Here is a 22303-nt window from a genome sequence, read left to right on the forward strand (position 1 = left end):
AGGCATAGGAAAATTTTAAAATATGTATTCTGATATTTTAGATTATCCAGAAAATAAGTAATAAGTTCATGAATTGATAATGAAATAAATATTTTCAATAAATAAAAATAATAATGTAAACAAAATAACAAGCAAAGAATCCATCAGAAATTACTGGAGTTTAGATATCCCACTTTGATAGTAAAACATGACTCACAAGCATTGCAAAGCTTCTAAGTAAGAGCACATCTTTTAGTTGCTTCTTTACGAGGAATGAATGACAAGTCAGACTACCTCATAGATTTATAAATTCTTTAAACATTCAAGTTGGTAGTGCAAACAGCTGGAGTAAACCAGATGAGTACAAATGCTGTATATAATGAATGTATATTAAAACATATTTGTAAAGATAATAAAGATGATGACTTATAATGTAACTGCAAACTGCAGTTATTGTGCCTTTACAGTATTAATTTTAAAATGGTTTAAAATAATGAAGCATACAACCATCATTACTTTAGCAAAGAAGCAGATCTCAAGTAAGTGAGAAAAAAGAACAACTATTTCTGACATGACCAATAACTGTAATAATTGACTACTCAGAGAAGCACATTCCCCACTCCAGCAGTGAAATAAAGCCTTGCTGGCTTCAGTGTTAATGCCCAGATTCCCAGTAAGTCCTCCAAAAGCTCATGTTACATATGAAACTCATTGTTTTAGGCAACTGTTATTACAATTATAAAATGTCAAAGACTTAATAAACATCTGGTCATTTCACACTTTTCCCTCTTCCATAACATTAACTATATTTTGCAAGACTAAAACAAGCCAAAAAAACCCCACAAAAATGGAAGATTTTTGCAGATCTGGATTCAATGGTACATGCCACACAGATGTTCTCCGGTGAAACCTGCATGTTTGGCATGCAGTCCATTTTTGAGGTGAAACATTTACACTGCTGTTATTTTCCATCAATATTTTATTAAAGAAATATGTATACTGCTGCAAATTCATAGCTTTATATAAGCTTCTCATATGATCGTATTTATACAATGGAAAGGAAATTAGCAAGTGGTAAAAGAGAAAAATGAGGGAAATTCCTGGTGAAAATCTGTCCTTTTTGGTTCTTGAGATTCAGCCTTTTATGGGGCAATTTTCTCCACTCTTCTTAAAAGTCTTTGCTGAAATCTGAGACTTTACAGATGTCTCATACTAAAAACGACAGGACAGATCATCATCATGACAGGAACAAATAAAAATCAGTTATTATTAGAAGCTTGCTTGTACGATGCAATCATAGGACTTTTTTCCAGCAGAATTACCTTTTTTATTACTTAACCCTATATCAAACTACTCTTAAAATACTTATTAATGTTTTTTTCATTTCTTTTCTTCATTCACTTTCTGCAATTTACCTATCTTTAAAGTGTGATTACCTCAGGACAATGACAATTGCTTCTGCGGGTTAGGAGCGCTCCTGAACAAAATAAAAACTATTAGAGATTGTAGCCTATTTCACCTCTCTCCTAATTCAGCAAAAGAAGTATTTACTTGTGAAATAACCTTCTTACTGGTACATCACTTCTTTAAAATGGGGGGGCCATTGCTATGTTAAATACATGTACATACATATGATTTCTCATGTGTAACTGGCAGAATTTCAGGAAGGTATACACCCATCTCATCATCCTCCAATGCATCTTGCGTCTTTTGAAGGCTTTTAAATTTCCTTTAAGTCACAGTCTCACTAGATTTCCAGAAATGCTGTAAGGAATGGTAGAATCATAGGAGGGCTCACACTGAGTCCTTGAACTGAAACACATCGACAGTGCATCTGAAAACCTATGGTGGCTGCTTAAGACCATACTATTCAAAACATCTCCTCTTCAACTTCCAGGTGACAGCCCATATAAATGTTGTTTTTGTATCTCCAGACAGAAGTCTGAGAAACTGGGACTTCAGGGTTATGCTAAACACATCAGTACTGTCTGCTCCGTGCCTGGGTACTACAGGTTCATCAGACATGTACCAGGAACACATTTCTTAGAGGCCAGAGGTAAAGACACTTATTAACAAGGCCAGATGTAGTCTGAGTCTGGAAGAAATAGATTCTTGTGACTGATGGGGGACCTTCCTCAGCAGTCTTGTATCAGGTTGTACAGATCACTATTCAGCTTAGCAGCCATTATTTCTGTGGAGAAGATTGTTTTTCTAGCAGCCAACTACAAAGAAATTAGTGAAAGATCTAGTTTTACTAACACACACAAATCCCTGCTGGAGTTTAATTCTCTTCCTCTCAGCTATAGAGTCAGACAGAAAGCATGGATAAAGACAAAAATTCTAACTTCTCCATCCAAACAGAGCAAAACGCAGGAAGAAAACAAACTTTATAAAGGGTGAAAAGTCTGATATACCCATATAGAGAAGATTAAAAAACATTCTCAAACATTATTTCCCTTTCTTCCCTCTTGCTGATCAAAACCACAAATGCTCCAGTAAGTTCTACCATATACTATGCATTCCTCTTCTGTATAAAAGAGAATGATTTCTTAGAAGCTGGAGACAACCCAGAGACAAGGTACAGCTTATTAGAGAAGAAAGGGAAAGTGTAAGAGATCATCAGACTCTTCACTGCCTGCTCAAGTGAGTGCCCTCTTGCACTACATGTAAAGTTGTCCTGGTCACACAGCACCTTCAATCAGATTGGAGTGGGATGGTCCTTGGCTAGGAGTGATGGTGTGGTAACTTTACATGAACATGCATTTCAATTCATTTTGGTGAAATTTGTTATAGTGGACACTTTCTACCATTTGGAACAAGGAGAAGTGCTCATGATAGTTCCTTCCTAGCAGATCAGTAAGAATGTTTCTTACCTGTGACCCTTTCTTGCTACCTGGAAGATTAATTATGAGAGTTTTCCCTCTGATTCCACACACAGGCCTGAAATGAAAGAAACACAGACTGAAATTCTTGCATGCAACTATCTCCACTATCAAAACAAAAGGAAAGCATTTAAGATAAATTCTTGATTTATCAGATTTTGTAAACTTAATTTCCAATATATTTGCTGATTATGTTCTCATGAAAGAACTTGGGAGAAGCTGAGGTGAAGAAGCATAAAACAAGATTGACAGGGTCTAACCTTAATTTGATATATAAACACTGGCTAGATTTCCATCTTTTTGAGATCTGTGTAGCTCCCTTAATTCTACTGTTTACTTGTGCCAATACATTATTAGATATAGTCCCTATTTGGTCATACACATGGTTCCTTTGCAGTGCAGTTGACTGTGTCAAACATTATGTCCCTGGCCAGGTAAAAATACTAAGTTGTGCCTGTTGCATTAATTCAAATAGGTTCTTCTATTTAAAGATTAAACATAAGAAAAGCAGAGAAGGAAGTTACTCTTAGGTGAAAATTTTATTTATGCAATTCATATATAATTCTTCCTAATAGTTTCCCCTCTCCCTCAAGAAAAGACAAAACTAACCATCAAAGACAGAAGCTTCTATTTTTTTTTTTTTTGGTCTTTTAGAAATCCCTTTGGTATTGATTTAAGGCTGAACACTCAAGTGCTGAATGTTTTCTGTTGGCTAGAGTTTGACTGTTCCACATTTTAGCTAAATATTAAAAAAAAACCCGAAACAAAATCACAGAATTTTGTGTTGAGTTTGTAAAGAGTGGCTTAAAAAAGCCAAGGTGAAAATCCCAGGGCTGGGATATAAGTATAAGAAAAATGCAAAAGGACAAAACTAAACCATGAATATATGGAAGTTACAGTTTAGAGAAACTATAGGACATTCTCTTTATTGAATTAAAACCTGAACTATAAGTGAAGACAGAACAGAAATGAAAATAATTTCCAGGTATGGCATTAGCAAAAATTTTGAGCCAAAGGACATGGCATGTTGGGTAGCCAAGTTCCCTGGATTTTTTCTTATACAAATAATTTTCAGTGATTAATGTCATTTATTGGTTGCATGGCGTTTTTTAGCAGGGTAACAAGTATTTCCATGACAGCTGGCACAATGCTCACAAGTAAATAGCACAGAGATCATCTCTGTGCCACTGTATGAACTTTTGATATCACACTCAAGCCAGCCTGAAGTGTTGTTTTCAAATGGCAGTTTGAGTATTGCCTGACTCCCAGCCTCTCTTTTCTCATATTGCCTTCTTTCACAAGATGTATCCCCAGTTTAGAAAGAATTCAGCTGAGGAATCTCTACTGCAGCAGAGACCAGCCTAAATTAAAGAAATGTGTTCATTTACTCCTGTTGCAGTAGTCAAGTTTACAGAGTACAAACTCAATCCAGCAAATCCCATACGTGGGTTACAGTTTATGGCAGACTTAAAACAAAGGAAATAAGGACTGTCCACAGAGGGATAAAAATGGAATAGTGGAATTGTGTTTGGCAGACAGCTCCTTTAGTAGTCATCTTCTTGGCTCTCCTACTCTGCTTTAAATATTTTTTTGAGCGATATAAGCTAAATGTCCAGTACAACCAACCAATAATCAAAAAAGGAATAAACCAGCAGCCCGAAACTCAAATTTCAGCTGCCAATAATCAGACCTAGTGGCTCAAGAGAGAAATGGAGCTGTCAAAAATTCTCAAGAGAGTGTGCAAAAGTAAAAGTGCTTAGGAACGGCATCGCTGGCAAAAGTATCACGTGCGCTTTCAACAAAACCACACAGATTGTGCATGCATTGCAGGGACTTTGAGAGCTAAATTAACAGTATTCCTCCAGAGCTAGGGTAGTACAAATCATTTGTCTTTACCAAAGGGATTTTTTTTGCCAAATAAAGCATTTTAATACTTGATGAACAACACACACAGAAAAATTCTTCACTCACCTCAAAATGCAACAGTTCTAAAATGAAAAGGCAGCTATTTAAGAGTGTGCATCAATATTACAAATTACCTGGCACAGAAAATACAAGAGGATACAGTCTCTAATACAGACAACAAAGGGAATTTAATGAGACAGTGCAATTACCATTATTTGAATTTGGCCCCTTCTCTGAAGTTAAGACTTCTGGTCTTGATAACAATGATAGTGTTCAATGATTTCTGCTCAGTCATTGGATAACAATAAGCAATTCTGTGGAAAGAGTTCACCTCTCATATTTTGAAGGAAGCAGCCTTACCTAGAGAGCATGCCCAGAGGTGTAACATTAAGTGATCCCATCAGCATTGCCAGGGCCATCCCCGGGGCTTCTCGCTCTATTACTTCTTTAGTGGCCTGCAATCAAAGATTAAATAGCAAACTGAGTGAACACGTGGAAGGATAAGGCAAAAATGAAAAACCAGCTAAAAATTAAGTAGGAACATCTCATTTTTTTCTGCCAAGAAATGCTGTTGCTAAATTCTCAACTGAAACATTCTATAGAGTTTTCTTTTGGTTGTGTAAAAGCAAGGAGCTGGGATGAAGGACTGTTAGCAGCACTGTGAAGATTCCTACAGAAAGTTATGAAAAGTCAGTACCCTATAAATATGAAAAGTGTTAATCAACACCACAGAAATAACAACAGCCTCCAACAGAAAGGAAAGACTTTGAGAATAAACAAAGAATGTAACTGCCTTCTCTTCCTCATCAATCTTGTGCATTTTCCTGTTGAGATTTTCCCAGGCATGAGAAGGATGAATCAGTCTGCGCAGAAGATACAAAAAAAAATTTGCAAAGGGAAGCCCATGTAGCAGGCAGGCAGGAAAATAGTCAAATGGTAATGATAATGGCCAGAGGCTGAGGCCTTCCCTTTTGATCATGTCAGCAAAACAGCAGTTCCAAACAGGCTGGTGGCTTTTACTCATAAGCAGTCCATACACAGTGAGCATTGGAAAGTCTGGAAGCAGTCTGAAAATTCTTGTCTTTTTATCCTTTTCCCAAACAGGGAATCAGATCTAAAATCATGCATAACCTTCTGTCCTTACTTCCTAACAGAAATTTTCTCAAATACACAATATGTCCAGTCTACCAACATCTAACTTAGGACACAACATCTTAAAGACAGGTTACAGCCCTATCCCTCTCTTCATTTCCCCCACAGTAGCTGCTGTTCAGTGGATCACATTGCTTCACACTCTGAAACAAGATTCTAACTTATTCAGCACAACTAAATTGATAGCAATAGTGATAAAACTGTGAAATCCATGGTAGAACACACAGCCAAACTACAATGCTTTAATGGTACAACTATCAAAACAGAAACAGAAAAGAACATCTTAACTATAAGGACACCCTGAATAAGCTGAATTTTCTTTGCAGTTTGATATAGAAAAAACCAAGGCAAATTATTTTGTAGGAAAGATTCAATTATAAATCACATACTTGTACTTTTGTAAGCTCTGAGTTTCCAAATAGAAAACTAAAGCACTAGAGAAGGAAAATGACAGAATTAACCCAACAGCGTCCCTTAAAGAAGGACGCTTACACATGTAAGCGTTCTTACATGAAACAGAAAAAAAATCCATCAAGAGTACAGACATTCAAATGGCCATATTCTCAGACACAATCACTAGCTTTTGACATTTTTAAAGGAATATCAGAATATTAATTAATTAGAAATTAATATCAGTATTAGAAGACATCACACAGTGCTACCATGTAAACCTTTGAGTGCTCTATTAATAAACAAACTTGTGTGCTCAGTTATGGGAAGCTGGAACTTTGGTTTATAAAAACCAAGCAATTATAATTTAGTAGCTGACACCACAGCCTCCTGTATTTCAAGCATAGCATGTTGGTTTTTGGATCTGCCATCCTCTATGCAGAAACAGAAAAGTCATATAAATACAACTCAGTGACTTTACACAGGGAAAATAAGAAGTAGTGAGCTTGGAATGATGTAGACAAAAATAAAACTCCTCCATGGAGAGAGATTACCTTAAGATTTCATACCTGCTGAGGTATGAAATCATCAATTACAATAAAAATTCTTAAGACATCCATAGACCTAATGATTTTTATAATATAGAAGATAAAGGCATTGCAATGGTGAAGAGACACTTTGCTGACCATGAAAAAGGTTAGTGAAACATGGAATTCTCTGAGTGTGCATACATAGCAAGACTGTATCTATGCCTTTTCATTTCAGTTAATACCATGCTTCACAGCTATTCAAAACTGTTTTTAAATATAAAGTGCATTTTGAGATTTATTTTCTGCCCTTGAGCACAGCAACACTTTGAAGATATCATTAGTTAAAATTCTAAGCAGGCTTCAAAGGTAGTACAAGATGCAAGACAGTCCATGAACAATGATCCTGCAGCTCAGGGATTCCTTCAATGAAATTCAAGTCCATTCTCCAACTTCATAAGAAAAATGACCTTCACAAAATGTCACTGCTAGCAGGCAATGTGATTATTAAAAATGTATAGACTAAGCAACAAAATCTGAAAGGGCATGAAGTCCAAGCAGCAGTACGATCCTCAACACAAGTTTCTAAAAATAGTTGTTTCAAAATATATATGCTTATGTTTATTACTGATGGACCTCCACAAACAAGGAAATGTTTCCTGTTTTCATGTTTACAGGCTGACTGGACTGGATAGATGTAACCAAAAAAAGCTGCTGCTAAGTAAACCACTGTCACAGTGACATCTGCTCTTGAAATTAGGCACTGTATAGTCCACTTCTGGGATGTCCTTAAATAACATGACTTAACATGTGCCCTGAACAGGAGCTGAAATCACCATCACACTGAGAAGCAGACTCTAAATTTGCTGTATGTATATGAATGAAATCTGCAATGCTGCAATCTCTTACAACTTTTTATTTCACCTAACAAGGTACCAAAGTCCCAGTGGCCAGGTTTTCTCATACTTTTTTCAGTATTTTTTGCTTGAAGGAAGGGTGGAAGAGAGATGTCAAATCTAGATTTTCATGTGTGTCCAGTTCAGGAGTTAACTGCTGGGTACCAACACCTGCCTCCACAGAAACTATTAAGGAATTAAAGACTCAGCACCATCACATTTTACCAGTACTGTAGCAAGGCTGAATTAAGGCTGTTCAATCTTGTTTCAAGGGCAATTTTTTTGTTGGTGGTCTCACCATCAGTCAGCTGTTGCACGCTGCAGGGGGCTATAGTGTTGGCACAGGATGAATCACAGATCAAGGCTGTTGCCCTCAGCTCTCTTACAACAGCAGTGATGACACTGTTGGGCAGATGCAGGAAAAAATGATGTTTCGTTCAGAGCTGTCACACTGATGTCTTAATCAGGACTGAAGCTTTACATTGATTCTTGGACCTGAGGCTGGTGACTCAGGTAGGTGGAAAATACTGGAGCAAAACTGCATAAAACACTAAAATGATACCAAAAAGCGTCCTCAGTTTCTGATGGACATGATGATAGTGCAAAGAAAACAGGTCCACATAGGAGGGAGGTGGAAGAGAGGGGTTCCACAGAAACAAAAGTACTTGAAAGTAAAAGCCAGAGCTCAGGAGAAAGACAAATGCAGAAAGTCCAGCTGGGAGGTTGCAAAGAAAGGCAAGGTTTGTAGTTTAGATAGGACAAGGGAATGTGGGAAGAAGGAATCTAAAGTAGAAAGGCAGAATTGCAGGAAATCCAAGCAGTAGGATTCTCAGAAGGGGAGATATGAGAATAATGTGAAGGCAAGTGAATGAAGTGAATGGGATGGAGAACAGCAAGGAGGTTAGAAACTGAGAATTTTTAAGTTTCCTTCAAACCCAAACCATTCTATGGTTCTACAAAGAAAGACTGCCGAAGGCAGCTTTGACAGAAAATAGATGAGGGAGAAACTCAGGAGAAGCAAAATGGGAAGACAAGACATAACAGAAGTGTCAGGACGTGGGGGAGCCACAGAGAGAGACAATGGGATTGAAATAAAATGCTAGTTTCCACTCCAAAAAGGAGAAGTAGGGACAAACAATTTAATTATTTAGGATTTACTAAGAACATCTATGAGAGCAGTACTTCTTATATTTCATTGCTATATGAATAAATGCAATTGATTTTAAAGCACATTTTTGATTGTTTACAAAGTGCCTTTTTATTGGAGTTAGGGCATTATGTTCCCAAACCAACTGGTATATTTTTAGATATCTTTGACGTAGTTGCGGTTGCTTAACAGATGGCTCACTGCCAATTGGTTTCACAGAGTTCTCTGCTGCTTCACTGCCTTTCTTTACCTCCACATAAATTGTTAGTTCAGCTTCTAACCTGTGGAAATCCTCCCAGGCAGTTGTTGGAGGATATACCTAATGCAGACTGATTTAATTAAAAGACCTAGGACTACTCTTCTGGAAATGTTCAGAAACTCCTTATCTTTGTCTTTCAGGTATTAAGCATAGCAGAAGTTGACCTCAATAGTAAGCAATTATCTGAGACATTTCATATAAACTTCAGCTGGTTTTAGGCAGTAATATAGTTTTACTTCTTCAACTAAAATGCAAATATGAGACTTAGAAATCATAATAAATTCAATTAAATTAAGATGACAGAAACTGCCTCTTGGAAAATATTATTTCTGTTGAACAAGTTAAAATCTATGACTCTGCATAGTATATAATAGAGCTGTAAATGAAAATTAATGGACAAATTTGCAGATAACTTATATTTAACAGACTACAGCATTAGCATCAATAGGATTTAATTATTTATTTGAGCTTTCCACTGAAAGCTGAAATCTTGGAAGGGCTTTACCAAAGAAATACCTATATAACCTCTGCCACAGACCTCACGGACCACAGAAGAGCAAAGAAAAACTAGAGAGATAGATCAGTCAAATATGCAACAAAAGGGTCGGTCACGTCTGTGTGCACTTAGGAATAAAAATTGCATCTCTTAGCCTGGAGATAAGATACCTTCTTCAAAGTTATTCAGAATTCCTCTGCTGGAGACAACACAGGTACCAGTAATTTTTGTTCACAAATCAGCTATTTCAGCTTATTGTCTACTTTCCTAGTCTTATTTGGCAGGAAGAAAACAGAGCTTACATGGAGCTAGATTGATCAGAGCTTCTCACCAAAAAACTACTAATCTATTTCTTCTCCATGAACAATAAGAAATACAGGTTTCAGCAGTTGGCTTCTTTCAATACATTGGAAAGTTTTTTGGATAAGGATTTTAACTCATCTCAGTTTGACCATTATGCTGTCTTTCCTTGAATTCTTCCTGTTCTTTGCCACCAATAACATGTATGGTGATTTTCAGTATCTTTTTTTTATGGATAAGGCATGATAGGATTCGCAGTCTTTGATGTTTTCCAAAATTAAATTTCTTTGGCCAATTGCTCAGTTATCTTGACAAATGGATGAAACTGATCACAAATGCTAGTGCTGAAAAACAACCAAAATCAAGTAGGTTTATAAAAATATAATGCTAAAGAGTAAGGCTAAAGTGGTTGCTGTGTTTGGGCTCACCGGATGACTGGTGGTGACTAGGCAGACATGGGGACAGTGCTAACCCTGATGCATGTGTTTGTTCCTCCTCATGCAGTGAGCCATGCCAGCTTTGCCAATTTTTACTTTACTATGAATTTAAGAAACTCATACTGAGACTGGTAAGTCCTTGTTGGGAATTTTTGATGTTAAATGCAGCTATGTCTACACACATGAGTCTATAGACACATACTAAGAGCACTCTCAGACTTTTGTAGATTTTTTTTGCATAAAAGAAAACAAAACATGTCTAATCCTATTAGACATGTTTACCCTAGTGCCTTTCCCTCTTACCAGTGATAAACTTGATACATACTTCTCTGCTACTGACGATTCCATTTTCTTTTACCTTTTCTTCTCCCAGCTCAAATCTACAAACATCCAAAGTTGATTGGATCCTGATTAATGTAGCCAGCTAAAACTGAACTCTACAAACTGGTGTACCTCCACACAGTAATAACACATTTCCACTGACAATAATTCTGCAGCACAAGAATGCTGCTTGCCCTTTCAACACATCTGCAGTGATTCTGCTGCCACCCAGAACCTAAACATCACAGAATGACCCTACAAAACGTATCGGTGCAAGGAACAAAAATGTCACAGCAGTAACTACTGTTAGATTAAATACAGACTCGGTTTTCTCTATTTCTCGCAGTCATATCCATGACTCCCTCTGCCTGCAAACTGCCTCCTCTGAATTCTCTCACTCCTTCCACTGGGACCCACCGTACCATTTATTGCAGCCTAATGCCTGTGGCAGAGACCCAAGTGCCAGAAGCTAATTCAGTGTCTGCCTTCTTTATAGACTGGTATCAGCAAACGAGTCTGTCAGAACACTTCCACTGTGGAGATGACCACAAAAAACAAGTGGCAAATACAGGTACCTCAATGATTTATGCATGACCAAGCCATGAATATATTTAATTCCCAATAGCTGGATTCCAATAATAATTACTTTTATAAACAAATTATTATTAGTATCATTATCATCAAATAAAGTGTATATTAATTAATAAAAAATCTTAGCGTTCATTGTAGCTTTCCTTAAAAGTCCTTGTTTTCTTCAATTGAAATCAAACTCATTAAAATATTTACTTGATAACACTCAGTTTCTTTTTTACAAAGAAAAAAGCTTGCAAAACATTTGGGGGAAGATGCTTCACCATTTATACGCTACAGAGAAGCTTAAAATTTAAATTAATATGCTAGAAAAAGCAACCTTGTGGAATTTGTAAATTATTCGCCCACTTCTGCAGATCTAGATCTAAATTTTTAGCTAAACCTGATTGCATATGATTTATATAAACTTCATAGATCAGTGATTTGCTTGCCCCATTTGTGTGATTGAAGTGTTAATGAAATTGATGTATCCAACCATGCACATTTTCTAAATATCACTTCTAATATATATTGTGGCAATAATACCTTTTTATTCCCGATTGCTAAACAAAGTTTTAAGATCTGAAATGTGTATAAAATATTTACACCATAAAAACTGATCTTAATTTTATGATACTGCCTATCCCCATACATTGTCATAAACCCACTAGAACAATCATTTGTAGTAGCTGCTAAACAAACAAGACACTAAGTGCTTTTCTGTACTGTAAGGAATGCATTTTGGCTGTACAGAGTTGGACACAGACCACCACATGCAGTACATTACAGCTGTCCAAAGGGGTGTGTTAGGCCAGCCTCAAAAGGCAGAGTATTTACAGTGGTGGGGACGTCAGGAGGAGCTTGGTAGAACAACAGCTGGAAACAAGCCTGCCCTTTGTACAAAGAAGGGCCAGGTGTCTGCTCCCTCTTCCAGCCCTCTTTCTATGTGCAAACTGCTGTGCTTCCCACTGCAACTCCACTTTGTGCAAGAACAAATCCCTTTCTGTCCAGCAAAACTAGTATAGCTGAAGACATCCTGGTAATGACAATAAAACTATTCTGCTATTCCAAAACTCTGTTAAAATGTTATGTGTTAATAATTACTATTATTTTAAGTTTTCCCTCAGTTATTTCAAACTGCTTTGTATTAATATAAAAAAGGAAATCCAGCCCAACCTTTTAACAATTCTCTAAAATTTGAAGAAAAGGAACAAAACATGAGAAGTCAAAGATTTTGTTCTCTGGAAAACAAACTCATGCAGCACAAATGAGAGAAATAAGCATGGGTATCTACACTATGCCAATAAGAATTCTACATGACTGAAGTGACAACATAATGAGCTTTAACTAATAGAATAACAGCTAGAAAACACTGTCTCATAAAAATATACCCTAGACAGTGTTTCTGGTTATGTGTACTATCTTCTAGACTATATTTCTATACTACAGTGGAGTCAGGCTACAGCCAACTTCATTTCAAAACTAGTGCCAAACTTAGATTCTTCTATATGGGAAGAGTGGGTGTATTTGTGGTTTGGGAAGTATACTCAGCAATTAACCAGAAAAGAAGTAAGAACCAGAAGTTTTAACTTGCAATTGCACTTCTATAAATAAATAATTTTGCAATGTTTTAGCTCAAGCATACTAGTTACTGAAATTGAAATGTGAAACTCTTCTCTTTCAAGGATCTCGTCTGATGTTTCCTAACATTTGCTACCTTTTGCCAAGAACAAATATGGCATTCAAAACACTTGCACTTCTGAAACTTCAGTCAAATTCTTCCACAGTTTAAGTAGCTCCTCCAAACACTTTGAGATCTCAAATCTTCAATGTTGAAGATTTAATAAAAACAACCCTTTCTAAAAACACCTTCTGCACTACAAAGGGCAGACTAATGAGTGATAACTTTTCAGGAATACACCATAGCAACAGAAGAACTACAAAAGAATACTTTCTCTTAAGGTTCTCTTACACCAGTATCTTTACTCCCCAAGTAAATGATAAAGCATCTCTAATAACAGCAACTTTAAAGAACTTTTGCGATAACTTAAAAATTCATAGAAATTATTCTTTTGTGACATCCAGTTATGCAATTCATGGGTTCAGAGTCTGAGCAGTTGTCAGTTTTGGCACAAGCAAATGACACTTTCATTAGAACTGAACAAGCAAATACATTTTGAAAGCCTACTGTGACCTACTGTGCATTCTGTCAAATGATTTCCTATATAGGACTATTTTAACTTCTGGCACAAGTCACATTTTTTACCTCCAAGATTCTCATGGAAACAATTGAAACAATTGTAGTTTCTCAAATTGTTTTGTTGAGACCGCTGTAGCACAGAGCACTAAAGTGAAAGACAGTAGAATTCCTAATCTATATTGAGTGAGGAATATTAAATATATCAAGTTTACCTTTTCCTCTGGAATTGTACTGTTTAATTAATGGCCTACAGTAGTTTATAGTAATAGGTAACTATATATATATATATACACAAAACCCCCAGTGTAGAATATATTCTCTCTGTTGCACTGTCCCTAAGATGTTTACTATGCACATTTCCAAAATACCAGTTTTTTTCAGTTTTAAAAGATGTTAAAACATCTTTCATGCATTAGGTAAAACCAGTTGAATCATTTATTGACACTACTCAGCTGAGACAGAGCAACGCTTTCACATTATTACAACTTTGCACTGTATAGAAAAATTCTGCCAGTTTACTTCCCAGCTGCAGAACTCAATTTTGAAACCCTCAGGATTCCTATACCATACACAATTTTTCATTAATATAGATATAGCAACACAGGTATATAAGCACCTCCCCTCACATACTTTTCTGCTGTGCTTGAAGCAGCAGACCATGTTGTGCAGAAAAATCTTTTTGCTTTTTAATAAAATTCCCCAAGTCCAAACTTTTTCAGCACACAGATTTTTACACTAGCAGTGTGAGTGGATCACTGAGAAAAGGCAGTAGCTTTTAAGAAACGCAAGGCGAAAGAGATTCTTGGATGGGCACAGTGAACAAGTTAGTTCTTGCTCTGTTACTCAAAATGTACCCAGGACTCCTGCACTGAATGTTAAGCATCTCACTACCACAGCGAATGTGCTCATGCTAAGTGTACAGCAACTACTAACCTCACACCTCTAGGCAGACTAACTCAAGTGAAAAATCAGACAGTATTTCTGTATAAATTATATGGGTGATGCAAGACCATAATTCAGAATAACACAGAAATCAAATGCACCCAAGGTTAGCTGCCCAACACTTTGTTTCTGATGAAACAAATTACATCCTAAATAATCATCTTTCTTTAAAAGAAAAGATAAAATGAAAATAAACAAAGACACAAAATATTTCTAGGAAAAATATTAGACTGTCTAAACAGTGTAAAAGCTATTGAGAAAATCCCACAGTTCTATCTAGACTGGAAAAATCCATCTTTGCTAACCTTGAAGTCAAAGGAAAATTCTACTCTCTCTTTCCTGTAAAGAATGATGGCGATTTAACAGCAGCTTCTCATTAAGATTCTGCAGGAAATTAGATCCCTAGGAGACAAACACATCTAAAAGAATTTCATGCCCTTCTCTGTTCTTTTTCCAGGAATGTCCAATGCTGACCAGCAGAAATCAGTAAAATATGGATGAATTGTAAAAGAGTTTGAAAGACACCATAGTGTTAAGCCTTGCTGTTCATGGATTAATTCTGTATCCACTGGATACCTAAGCATTACTTGGCCTCAAAGGAAGAACTGGTCAGCTTATAGTAGAAAGTAACAATAAACCAACAATTTTTCACTCTTAAAAAGGGAGGTGTAGGCCAAAAATTCAGCCAAAATTAAAGGTGTAACACATAGGTTTCATTCAGCTTTGAAATCTACAAAATCTCCCACTTGAATGTGATAATGGTTAGTTCACTGGAATGAATGATGTATGTGATTGCAACATTACACAAAACATAGCTTATTTACTACTCACTCAGTCTATCTGCAGAAAGGTTGCAAGAAGAAAGCCTAATAAAGGTGTACAAATATTTATTGAAAGCAACCAATGAAGGTGAAAAAGATTGATTACTGTTGCTATGACGTTCCATGAGAGCAGCAAAGGCTGAATCAAACGAAAGCTTTGGTGCAGTCTCAGATAAAATTTCCAAACAATTATTTAGATCTGACTTCATTAAACTCCCAAATGAAGTGAAAGAAGCTCCAGCAAGTCATAGAATAGTCTGAGTTGGGAGGGGTCTTTTAAAGGCCATTTAAGTCCAATCTGCCCTGAAATAAGCAAGGATATCTTCAACTTGATCAAGCTGTTCACAGCCCCATTGAGCCTGACCTTGAACACTTCCAGGGATGGGGCACCCATACTCCTCTGTGCAAGCTGTGCTAGTGCCTCATCACCCCCACAGTAAGGAATTTCTTCCTAATATCTAAATCCACCCACCTTCAGTTTAAGATAATTTCTCCTTGTCCTTCCCCCTTTATGTCCTGAAAGAATGCAATAGGGCCTCCCTGAAGCCTTCTCTTCTCCAGGCTGAATCTAAAACCTGCCTGAGCAGAAGAGCAACAAAATGTATGGGAGGGAACAATCTGCAACAGTCACCGATGCATTACTCTGCACTTGCATCTGTACGAATAAGGTCTAAAGCCAGGGGAGATGCTGTGAGATGTGTGGTGAAGGAATTGATGTGGGCATGATGGCCTGCTGCTAGGGGTGCAAAACCCTGCCTTTATATACAAACAGCTGCCCCTCACCATTGATGAAAGCAGCAACAGGATATCTCCACTTCTCCCCAAAGTATCTATTCTACATTTGAAATCCTCTTTCAGAGGCAAAGGATGAGAACATGATCCCATTTTGCAGACAAGTCAACAGGCTTGCTCCTCTCTTCCTTGCCAGAGCTGGGGTACCTCTGTAAGATTTGTGCCTCTGCCTGCCTTGGACATTACATGTGAAGAGTTATACATAGCACTATATGCTTACATTTTGTAGATCTAGTGCATCTATTATAGTCACTCTAACAAGAATGTATAACATGCTGCTTTAATGAGCTACACTATCTGTGAATCTGTGCTCATGAAAGCTCTTACTGAATGTGACCAGACTTAAAGTGCCACATTGGCTGCAGTCAGAGAGTTAAGCTGACTGCACCTACACCCTCTTGATCTCTAGCAAGGAAACAAGGGACTGATCTGCTGACAAATTTTTATACTCTAAATGCAACATCATCCCCTCACTTTTCCAACAAAAGCTATAGGCCAACTAAGTTAAGAGGTAACATCAGAAAGACACTGGAACTTTGTATCAATTAATTGCAACAGCAAAAGCCTGTGTCAGTGATGACAAGCATGAAGGAAAAGGCATGTATGTTCTTCAGCACAACATGTATCATTCAAAGCATTCTTGTCTAAAATTACCAAAATAAACTTTTCAATCTGAATCCAGAAGCAACATACACACATTATAAAATCTGAACTCCAAGTTGACACAAGTCACTGTCAGACGCATTATTTTTAAGAGTGGAAAACATCAACTGAAAGTGAAGGCAGTGATTAAATGGATCAAGGGAGTGAAACACCTTCTGGAAATCCCAAGGTAGAAAAATAACCATTTATCTCTCTCTTTTTGAGTGCAAAAGACCTGTGTTAGTTAGGAATTTGTTTTCTTCTCAGAAACAACTGAAGAAATTAGTTGCTTAGAGACTGCAATGTTGCTATCATCAGAAAAGATACCTTTAGAAAACAGAGAAAAATAAAGAAAGTGAACTGTAAAAAAATAAATAGCAATTAAAAAATGCATTGAAGTAAAGAGAATATACAACAAACACTCTCCTGATAAATAATTTGCAAGATTTAGATATTTTAGTTCAGGAAATGACTATGAGAACTGTAACAGGGTTTTTATCAGAGATAATAAGGAAGGAAAAGAGTCTGAAAAAAGAGGAATAAAACAGAAATAAAATTGGGCTGATAACAGGAAATTTAGTTATTCTGGAAAGGAAAACTCTGTGAGCTGGAAAGACTCATACTGCTCACAACTGTTTTAGAAGCTAATTTTTAGTAGAAAATCAGCACAGGATAGGTTAAAGAATAATTTCAACCCCCCACCCCACCGAAAATAAGAAGGACAAAAGACCAAAAAAACCTCCCCAAAACCCCTATTAAAAAAAAAAAAGACAAAATCAAACTTTTCTCTAACCAAATGTTGACTCATTTATAAGACAAAACCTAAAATTTATTCTTTCAACTTACCACAGATTCTTTTAGAACTAATTTGAATATTTGTGCCAGGCAGAAAACTGATTTAACTTGACATGTTACAGTGAAGCTGCCTAAGACAGCACTGCATCAGTTCTGCCGTAGTATAATTTTCAGTGAAGCAAATTCCATGCATTCAAGAAAAATCTCAGTGTTTATTTTTCTCCAGTTTCTGCTTCTTTTCTGTTTTAAAACTCATGTAACTCAAATATTATTTAAAAAAATCCCTGCGTATTTGAGGTAATATTAATTTTAAAAAACCCTACATTAAAAATAACTGAAATGATACACTAACAAATTACTTCTGTTTCTTGGGATAAGAGGTGAATTCTAGTAGTATCCTGCAGCCCCACAGTGCTAGAGGGAATATTCCTCCTCCCTTCCAGCCCCTGCTATGCTTCTCAAACAACAGCCTAGGGAAGCATCGATGTAATACTGGGAGGTAAGGTTTGGAGAAAGAGATTTGCCATTGAGACCTGTTCTTGTCACCACACCCTTCAACAACATGAAGCTGGTGGGAAGTGAGAGACTGACAGCCTACCATCTTTAAGAGTTTATGAAGTTGTGCAAAAAATATTCTTGGAAAAGCAAGGGAAGGTTGGAAAGGCTGAGACAAGAGAGAACAGGAGAGCCCAGCAGACAGCAAAGGACTAAAATATAGGTGGACATTCACATCCTCCAGCTCCTTGGAGCAGAACACAAGTTAACTGGTTTCTAGGCATTAATGTGAAAACTGGGAGAAGGGTCCTACTAGCTCTTCCTCTGAGCATTCCCAACTGTCCTGGGAGCCATCCTCCACAGCAGCAAGCTGGCACTGGGGGCATGGGAACAAGGTGCTCTCTCACAGTGTCTTTATCTGATTCCACAGCTGGTCCCACACTGGGGAAAGCTGCTACTGATTCAAGGGATGCTGCCCTGCCTCTCTGCTTATGATGCCTCAGGTTTTAGCTTTTATATTTTTTGGATTCTCTGCTGCTTTAGTGTGTAGTTTTGAGCTTCAGATTAAGTAAGCTCTTTTCACAGTGTAGGTAGACGAAGCAATTCCTTCTCTACCTGGGGACTAAGGACACATGATCCAAATCTCAGGCCCAAGAGCATAAACAACAGTGGACTGAAGAGAGAAAAACAAGAAGGACAGGACTTTATAACCTAAAGCTGTAATTGGACAATTAACTCTAATATGCAAATGGACCAGAACTTATAAAAGTGAGAGACCTTGTGACCGGTTGTCCATTTTGTGACCATTTTGGTTCATCTCAGGTGTAGCCCTGGCTGGGCTCTTGTGCTGCCCAAGGTGTATCCATTGAGGCCTTTTAATAAATCCCTACTTTATTCTAACTCTGTCTAGCCTCTGGTCTAGGTCAGCCTTCACAAGGCATCACTTAGACATAATTTCACATATTTAAGGTACCTTTGAAGATAGCAAAAGCAGTAATAATATCTCTGAAGAAATTAAAAGCTAAGGTTAAAAGAACATTACATACAATTTATTTAAATATAGTAAGAATTTACTATGAAATTATGACAGGATTCATAATGACAATATTTTCTCCAAGTCCTAGTTGCTACTAGTTTCAAAACCACAAATGCAACAACACTTGTAATAAACTAAAAACTGCGGAAGAGCTAGGAAAAGAGGTCAAATGAGTTGAATTAAAAGAAGAGCAGGAAATCCTGCTTCTTATTCTAAGATGTGAACATGAATGATTTATTCCCTTACTATGGACCTTACAGATGTAGTCAAGTCCTTGCTCTTAATCTGAGTGACAAAAGGTTTCTGTAAACTAGCAATTGACCATTCTCCCAGTACAGAAAGAGTAGGAAGCAGCAATTAGGACACATTTCAGTTTGGCAACACTGTACTGATCCAGTGGTTCATTTAGATTAGCTGCAGCCCTCTGTTTTAAATAAAGAGACCTGTAAAATTTATTCAGCTTCTTTGATCCACTGTGTTTCATGAACACAGTTCTACATTCAAACCTTAATCTTTCTGAGCCTGAGCAAAAGATTGTTTTTCCCTCCTGTTATTACCTACCTTCCATGGATTCTGAGGTACCTTAGGTAATATTAGGGTTATAGTACTTAATTACTATTGAATTTAATACTTAATACAGTACAACTTAGTCATATACCTCTTAAATAAAGTGATGGAAGCAAAGACTAAATACAATTCAGTTTGGTTTGGGTTTCGTTTCTTTTTTATAAGATGGGAAAGGGTTTTTGAGTAGTTCTATGAAAAAGCTGAATGCTGGTACTGAGATCAGTTTTTGGCTGGTGTGTTAAACTGAATCAGACCATGAAGGAGCCAGACAATAGTTTTTTCCCCATTCCTTACAATTCTTCTTAACCTTTTCAGACTGGTGCAAATTTAGAAATAAAATCTAGGCAGATGGATAGGACAATATGATAGAAATGCCAGGCATAAAGCAAGTGGACAGGACAGTAAAAGAGCAAGTATCAGTGAGTAAGCAGACTCAAGGAGCAGCAAGGGGACACTATATTCAAGGATCAGGTGAAAAGGCATGAGGAAAATGCCAAACATTCAGCAAGTTGCTAAAGCAGTACCAAACATTCAGCAGGTGCCAAGCAGCAGAAGAGCAATTCCACAAAGTCAGCAGATGCACTCAGCAGGAAGGCAATGCCAGGCACTTGGAGCAGGAGACAGGGCAGCAGGAAGCCAACGCCCATGTACAATCCGACTGAAAGGACAATGAGGAGGCGACATGTGCCGGTCAACAGATGGACAGGGCTGTAGGTAGTCACTGTCAAGCAATTAGCTGCTCAAGAGGCAATGCCAGACAGTCAGGCAAAGGGCCAAGATTTCTGCAGGACAATGCCACACAGCCAGCAGGTAGAGAGAATATAAGACAGCAGTGAATGCCAGGCAGTCCCCAGACAAGGCAGAAAAAGACCAAAGCCCACCAACAATCAGATGCAACTGTTGGCAAGAGCAAAACATAAGCCTGCCAAATGACTCACAGGGCAGTAGGGTGGCAGTGCTTTTTCAGCAACTCAGGATACCATGAGTAAAACAGTCCCAAGAGTCTAGATGCTCACCCTTTGGTAATATCATTGATCAGAGTGAACCATGAAAATCCACAGGAGAATAGCACACAAATGGAAACAGCAAATGAGTCTGACCCTAGCACTTGGGGAGGCCATGGGACCTTCCTATAAAACAAAAATATGAGAATCCACAAGAAAATCAAACAAATGGGAAAAATGTGTCTAAAAACTGTTTCTGATGATGATTTAAAAAGCAAAAAAATACTAGCAAAGAATTACTTTGGAAATGATTGGGTGGGATTGAAGATGTTGCTTACCCCTCTCTGGAGCCCACATAATGGGAATGTTGGGAATTTCTGCAGCAGAAAAACAGAAGAGAAAAGGGATTTCTGACTCCCAGTTCAAGGAAAGCATGTCAGTTTAGGACTGGGTAATCTCTTTGGGCAAAAAATAAGAATTCATCTGAATCTTTGCCCATCCCCAGATACATGCCTTTATGGAGGTTTGTGAAAAATTTAAGAAGCCCACATCACTTTCATCTCATGACCTCCCACCCTTGATCCCCAAAACCACACTTACCTCTAGCACCTCTAGTATAAGAGTGGAAAGGGGTTGGTCTTGTGAGCTCATTCCCACATCCACTGCAAAATGGCTTGTGAAGTTGCACAGGAGTACCCATGAGCCACTGCTGGCCATTTGTGAGATAAACGGAAGTCATCATTAACTGTTACTCATTAGTGCAGGTTGGTGTTTGAATTATGCTTGGACACACCCACACTCTGTGCCTCTAATTAGTCTTATGAATCTTGTGGGGCAACCCTCTTCTAAGTATCAAACTTATCAGCACCTATTTGTTACCCTGAATATTCTCTTGTCTTTAACTTAAGCATTTTGCTATTTAACATGGTTGATTTTTTAAACAAATGAAACTGTTTCAGAAATCTTAGCTGCTGTTTTATTTCAAACACATGCAATGAACTCTGAAATGTAAGAGATGAGAAAATCCCAGCACTAATAAAGTTCAGAAATTTAACTCACCTGTCATTTAAATAATGAGACTTTTTATTCAGTATTCTTCCTAGAAACTAAAAGAATCAACTAAGAATCAAACCTCACTATCTCTGTCTACTTAGAAGTCCACATTTTGTGTGCATTTTTCTGGCTGCACATTAACTTTTTATTGCCAGCACTGAAAACCTGCACTTCACTTTGACAAGGCAGTAATATGAAACAAGAAGCCAACCCTTCCCTCTTCAAACTGAAGAGGACTTTAGATAATAGAAAGGAAGCATGAGCTTTTTTGTGCCATTGCTGAATCAGGATTTGGAAAGGTTGCAGAGACAATCTGTATGAACTTGCCATGCACTCATATGCAACAAAGTTTTTAAAGAATACAGTAGTGATAGGCTAAGCTGATGGAACTTTATTTATACTGATCTCTGGGTATCAACCACTCATTCTTCTCCTAGCAGAGCACGGCACAAGAATAACAGAGGTTAATAGAACTTCAAATTTAGATCATAGAATAGGAATTTTTTCCATACCCAAACTTTCCCATATTGAAAACTACTATTTGGACTTAGAAGAAAATGGCAAATAATTTAGGCAGAGAAGACCAAGAGACTTCCATCATATGATTAGTAATGGCATTAACCAGCCAGGAACTGCAAATACTGCCTGAACCAGAGATACCAGAGTACAAGGTAAGGGCACACATAGGCAGTTTTATAAAATCCTGTGATTTTGTGGCCAGCAGGAACTACAATTAGCTGCATCACATCAAGAAC

The 22303-nt window shown here is 37.4% G+C and overlaps 1 protein-coding gene across 25 annotated transcripts in view; it reads right to left on the reverse strand.

Moving 5' to 3' along the window:
• GPHN (gephyrin) overlaps window positions 1-22303 on the reverse strand; it is a 269940-nt gene that overhangs the window by 97931 nt on the left and 149706 nt on the right. For 14 of the 25 annotated variants that reach the window (XM_036383545.2, XM_036383548.2, XM_036383546.2 and 11 more), the window contains exons 5-7: window positions 20834-20872; window positions 5127-5221; window positions 2853-2919 (exon numbers count right to left, since the gene is read on the reverse strand). In XM_036383545.2, the coding sequence (XP_036239438.1) occupies window positions 2853-2919; window positions 5127-5221; window positions 20834-20872 (201 nt within the window). The remainder of the gene's footprint in view (window positions 1-2852; window positions 2920-5126; window positions 5222-20833; window positions 20873-22303) is intronic. The other 11 variants (XM_036383547.2, XM_036383538.2, XM_036383558.2 and 8 more) reach the window with 1 other exon arrangement.

Source organism: Molothrus ater, chromosome 6 (genome assembly GCF_012460135.2).
Source record: "Molothrus ater isolate BHLD 08-10-18 breed brown headed cowbird chromosome 6, BPBGC_Mater_1.1, whole genome shotgun sequence".
Taxonomy (NCBI): Eukaryota; Metazoa; Chordata; class Aves; order Passeriformes; family Icteridae; genus Molothrus; species Molothrus ater.